Here is a 6,057-nt window from a genome sequence, read left to right on the forward strand (position 1 = left end):
ATTTTGTGGAACGTAACGATCATCAGTCCTTTCTCTATATTCGCGATGTTCTTCATTAGGATTTGATATTTCTTCTCGAATATTATTTCCAGCATTAATTGTGGGTGAGTTTCGCCTCATTTCTCTTCTAGTCGATCTTGAATATGATATTGTAGTACTTCTCGATCTTCTACTCTGTAGTCTCATATTTTCCATCCTCAATTCGTGATTTTGCCTTGTTATATTTGCACGTTCTTCTGCCTCAGCTCTTCTTTCTTCATGTATTCTTCGTCTCAACGTTTCTAACACTCCAATTTCCTCATCTCCATGAATTATTCTTTCATCTGCTTCTTGATTTCTCTCTACCTGTCTATGGTTTCTGGTTTGCTGCTCTTTTTCTACTTGTTCTGCTGAATTTGATTGCCAAGTGTGTATACTCACCCTATCATAATTTGTATTCCTTCCTTGTACTAGTGTTTGTTGAACTGGTGGTTGAATTTGATTTTCTCCATTATTTCTCATTCTAGTAGATTCTCCCATTTCACTTCTTTCCTTCCAGCGAGTCTCTTGCTTCTTCTAACAGTAGTTCGTTGTTCTGATATATTTCTTCTTCTAGCCATTTCTTCAATATTAATGAATTGCAAGAGATTATGTAAAATTCTTAACCAATTACTCCAAATCTTCACAAATCTCAATATTAATCTTCAATTTTTTCTAGAATAATCTTCAATCTTCAATCCCTCCCTGTTTCTAGCGCCATTATGTAGTTGCAGGAAATCCTACACTACGCCCCTCACAAGATTTCATTAACATTCAACTCATTTTAGATTAACAATCTTGATTTTATTGATGAATCTTTGAACAATCTTACAAGAAAAGATAAAGAAATCAAGAATAACCACTGCTCTAGATTTTCTCTCTCCTATTTACTTGCTTCTCACTCAGAAAAGATCTCTCCTTTCCTTTACAACTGATTGGCTATTTATAGGGAATTACATAGTGGATGACAGTTAATCTGTCCTTTATTTTCGGATATGGCTTGCGACATTCTCGCAACCTTACGAATGTTAATCTCGCAAACTCCCTAATTTTCGTAGGACCATCATATTTTTCTCAAGATTTAACTGACGTCGTTTATTATTTCGTTTCTGAAGTTGTTCTGCGACATTGTTGTGTTGTGTTGTTAATAATTTCGCTGAGGCATTATTGCTGCGAGATTCTGATCCTACAACTATATTCGAGTATGATGAGATGGTTCCTCGTGATATTGAAGATGTAATCCTTATGAATAAACTAATTATACTCTTTGATTCTCTGTAAATAAATTTTCTTCTGTATCAACAAAAAAAAAGCCTTGAGAGATTATCCACGTCAGTAGTATATAGTCAAATCCTTATTTATTGACGAAGTCCAATCAAATTGCGTGGTGGTTTCTTACTGGCACATTATTAGTAAACTTTGTACGTTCAGCAAAAATGTTTAAGGGTCAACTCTTGATCCTTCAGTTCCTTGCAGCAACACAGATATGTAGACCAACACCCACAAGGCCACAGTATCTTGCAACAGTTCCTTGCAAAAAATCTCCACAAAAATGATTTCTCGCAACAAAATCTCTAGCATGCGAAAGGAAGAGGAGCTAATCTCCTTCATCAACTACTGATCAACAACAGCAACAAAATCCACCTGCTACAAAAGTGAGAATCTCTTCATTAGCATCACCTTCTGATGGTCTTAATTCTTCTGAAAAATCTTCTACTGCTCTTAAAGGCTTCAGGGTAGAGTTGGATCTAGATTTTGTTAGACTTGCTAAGAAACTTTCTGAATCAGTGAATCCTGTAGAATTTCATGATCATGTACTGCTCTCAACTAATAGTTATTGAAGACAACGGGTATAGTGTGGGTAAGCTTCGGAAGAAGTTTGATATATTGAGAAGGATATCTGAAGATGAGAAGAGGAATAGAAAGACTATAAAGGAGTGTGAATTGCAGAGAAATGATAAAGAAGTTAAAGTTTCTCTAACTTTGAATAAGATTGATGCGTTAAATAAAGAGATGAAGGTGTTAGAAGCTTCTGCAAACGCTCAGAAGAAAGAGATTGAGACTTTGGAGTCGATGGAGATGACTTATTCTGAAGAAAGATATCTGATCTGAAAGATATCTTAGCAGCTGCATCGGCACCTTAGTAGAAGGAGGCGAAGAGGGGTTTTGATGATTTAGTCTCTTTTGTTCTGATGGTTTGGGACTTAGATTTTGCAAGAAATAAAATTAAATTGAGTATTAGTAAAATTGCCTTGCTGGTTTTAGCCAAGTAGAAATCACATGTGACTGGACAATAATATGTTTGTCAAATCCTTTTGGTAGTACCAACAAAGACTGAATGCAAGTACTGCTACAATATGATCGTTTGATCATTCTTAGTTTGATGGCGGAATGTATAGGCATTTTGCGAAACCCCTGAAACGGACAACCTACACGGCTTTCTCAATTGCTTCAATGCATTCCAATACGGACGCCTTATTTGACATTGCTGCTATTAAGGCTTCATAAGCAGCCTTGTTGTTTTTCAAAATGGAGGCAGCAAACAATACCTGCAATGAATTGTCATAGTCCAATATAATTCAGGTGAATTATGTCGTTTATTTTTCTTTAATCCATAGCAAAGTGAGACGAAAACGAGTTTCGTTAACATGAAAACAAAAATTGTCATATAACACCAGTTTCAGAGGAACTTACAGCCCATCTAGTGAGATTCTCTTGCTGTTGCTTGCCTATTGGTGGCTGGCTCCTGTTTATAAATCTCTGCAGAGAATACAAGTGGTGGTGTTAGCGAGGGAGCGGTATAAGTTTATACAGTGTTCTGCGATAAATGTTATCTTTACCTGGAGAGAGAATAGATCTGCAGATTGACCAACAACTTTATCATATTTCAAGCCTTCAGCTGCCAGTCCCGCCATCGACACCACAGCCAACCTAAGTGAAAAGAGCGAGACGTGTGAGTACGTTTTCTGTTGCAGTTCTTCACAAAGATAACCATACTGGTTGATACCTGTCTAATTCCTTTGCACCAAGCTTCCCACTGTATATAAGTTTTTGCAACCTTTCGTCAACCAGATTGACATGCTCTTTTCCAATATCTAGTGAATACCCCAAAATAGGTAGTCCAAGCAAGTATGCCACTGAGATTGAAAAAAAATAACTTCCATATCAGTCGTGCATTTAGCGGCACTACTAGGAAAGATAGTTAGTGACATAATTTCAAATGTTACCTAAGAAATGAGCCGCCTCATGGCTAACAATTCTTTCCTGGTAATCTGGAAAAAATGATGAAAATGCACCTATCCCAGCTTGGAGAAGCCTATAATTGCAAGACCATAAAAGGTTAACATGCACCAGAGTACTTGCATCTCACAATTCTAGCAAAGTAGACAAACAAAATGCATAGGCCTGCAAATACTCCCAATTAAGGTACTTACCCAGGTGAAACACTTCCAACACCCAGAACCACCAAAGAAATACTCCCAATTAAGTAAGGCACAAAGAAACCCCAATCCTGCAAACTCCATAGTCTAGGTCATGCTAGCATACTAGTATTGACATCCGGTGTAGCGTCATCTAGTAATAAGACACTAACTAATTTCATAAATCACCATAGAGGTAAGAAAGAAAGTACCCCTGGAAGTTGGCCAGTAATGATAGCAAGAACACTTGTTGTTCCCACCACTGTGGCTAGGAAAGCTGCCTGCACCACTAATTGCATTCAATTTGATGAAGAGTATATAGAAATCCAAAACATGGCAACACAATTCTATAAAAGAAACAAAGACATGACAGAATTCGTAGAGAATGTTTCATGCTACAATTTAGATAAGGACTTCTTGAGAGCAAAAACTAAGCAAGGAACCATTTTGAGCAAAATGTAAACAATATCTTTAATTACATTGGCACAATTTATTGAGTTTTTTAGTTCAGTAAGTACCATGAATTATGGTAAGCTGTCCTACTGCCAACATAACGAAATTCAATGCTTTGTACTTACATCATTTCTTACGCTCGGAACTGCAAGATTCTCTGCGTTTTTAATTCCAAGAGTTGTCAGTTCACGAAGTGAAGTCTGTGCAGAGATGTACAACGCATTTTGATTAACTAGCAAATTCAAATTTACAATTTTTTTATGTACATTTGAAACTTTGTAGATGTAGCACTTGCCAGATTATAATGGAGGACTGACTGACCATACGTCGTGATACATATGGTTGAGAACTCCAGTTTTTAGCCCAACCATCTTCCCTTAGCTTATCAAGCGCCTCTTTGGCACTATCACTATCTTTCTGAAATAACCGGAAGAATTACATCAGCAACAACAACACATCGACAAACTAAATATCTCCAAGACGTGAATTGTTAGAGCTAATTCACCTTAGAAATGGCAGCTTCAAGTGTCTTCAAGTCCACACCTGGAAATGGGGATGGAACGGTAGAAGAAGAAGCCTTTATTCTCCATCTTCGTTGTGGTACTTCGACGCAATTAAGATAATTTTTTGAGAGAGGAGCGATTGAGGTTACAGAGATGATCGACATTACAATATGTGTTGTTTCCTCCTTTTTTTTTTCTTTTTTTTTCTTTTTTTTTCTTTTTTCTAGCTATTCATGAGCCATTTGAAGTTTAGTTTTCCTTGAGATAACAATTGTATGGCCTAGTTGAAGAACCGGATAAGGTATGAGCACCCGGACTACATTATAAATTTATAATCCTTGGAAAGTTAAACCATCCCAAGTCCCAACATTTCTACTTTTCGAATCCATGGCTAGGTCTTCTTAAGGTCACTAGTTCGAGTCCCACCAACTGTCCCCAATATTTTATTATTGTAAATTTTGGTTTCAAGACTTTTATCCTCGATGCCGTTTGCCGTTGGGGCTGTTCTTTAAAATCAAGTTTTCCTATGTGCTTTCTAATTTATTTTTTTCGGAAAAATGACTTGGGGGACACATGGATATCACATTTATTAGAAATTAGGAATTTTAAGTAATCAATATTTTGATTTGAACAAAATATGTTGATTGACTGGAAGAAAAAAAATTACATTTTACATACATATTGTTTGGGCGTTGATTTGGAAACCTATTTTGAGGCATATTCATTTTTTTTAGGCATACTCATCCATTATATTATCTAGGGTGGGTTTATAAGGGGTGTCTAAAGGTAGTTATCCCTAAATAATTTCAATTTGTCATAGTTCTCTTATCCTCAAAAACCTAAAATTAAAAATTAAAATAAACTTTAAACTTAAACATCTAGGACTCTAATTCAATAAAGAAATTAATCAAACAAAGGAAACAAGAATCGAAGTGAGCGATGTTGAATCCAAATCTCAATTGCTCTTAGATGTATTTTTGAATGTATGCGTAACAAACCTATCTTGTATGTGATTGATTTTATTTTGTTTGATCGGTAGAATATGATTTCAAAGATGAAATTAGGGTTTTCAGAAGATCAGTTCGGCTGATCTTGCAGTATCAATTTTGAGCCGAACTTAGTGTATGATTTAGAAAACACTATGTTCGGCTAATGCGACTTTACAATATTTTCAGCCGAACCTCAATTTTCCAGCCGAACCCCAATTTTCCAGCCGAACCTCAATTTTTCAAGCCGAACCTAGTGGATGATTCAGTTTCTGAGTGAAGTTCGGCTGATAACTTTTGAGCCGAACCTCTGTTTTTTTGAAATTATACCTAGGTTCGGCTGACAAGTTATCAGCTGAACCTATGTATAATTTCAAAAAAAACAGAGGTTCGGCTCAAAAGTTATCAGCCGAACTGTTCATCTGGTCAGCAGATCTGGGTTTTAAAAATTCAATTTTTTGGCAGATTCAACTTATAAAAGGAAATTAAACCTCGATAGAAGTTTACCTCTGATTTGAATCACACATTTTGGTCACTTCTAATCACTAAAATCTCAAAAGTCAAAACCCAAGCTTTTTTCTTCACTTCTTCTTCTTCCTCTCAAAAATCCCAACTCTCTGACATAAATTTTATTTTTCTACTAATTCACCACTAATAATTTAATGTTTAATCAATCCT

The 6,057-nt window shown here is 36.0% G+C and overlaps 1 protein-coding gene across 1 annotated transcript; it reads right to left on the minus strand.

Moving 5' to 3' along the window:
• Positions 1-2,227: 2,227 nt before the first annotated feature.
• On the minus strand, positions 2,228-4,689 carry LOC113282541. Its single transcript, XM_026531571.1, has 10 exons — positions 4,396-4,689; positions 4,212-4,307; positions 4,016-4,090; positions 3,650-3,718; positions 3,453-3,529; positions 3,246-3,334; positions 3,026-3,155; positions 2,859-2,949; positions 2,713-2,778; positions 2,228-2,567 (listed from the first exon to the last, which is right to left on the minus strand). Exons 1-10 carry the CDS (start codon positions 4,555-4,557, stop codon positions 2,448-2,450), a joined length of 975 nt encoding a protein of 324 aa, XP_026387356.1. The 5' UTR covers positions 4,558-4,689; the 3' UTR covers positions 2,228-2,447.
• Positions 4,690-6,057: the final 1,368 nt, after the last annotated feature.

Source organism: Papaver somniferum, chromosome 1, assembly GCF_003573695.1.
Source record: "Papaver somniferum cultivar HN1 chromosome 1, ASM357369v1, whole genome shotgun sequence".
NCBI lineage: Eukaryota > Viridiplantae > Streptophyta > Magnoliopsida > Ranunculales > Papaveraceae > Papaver > Papaver somniferum.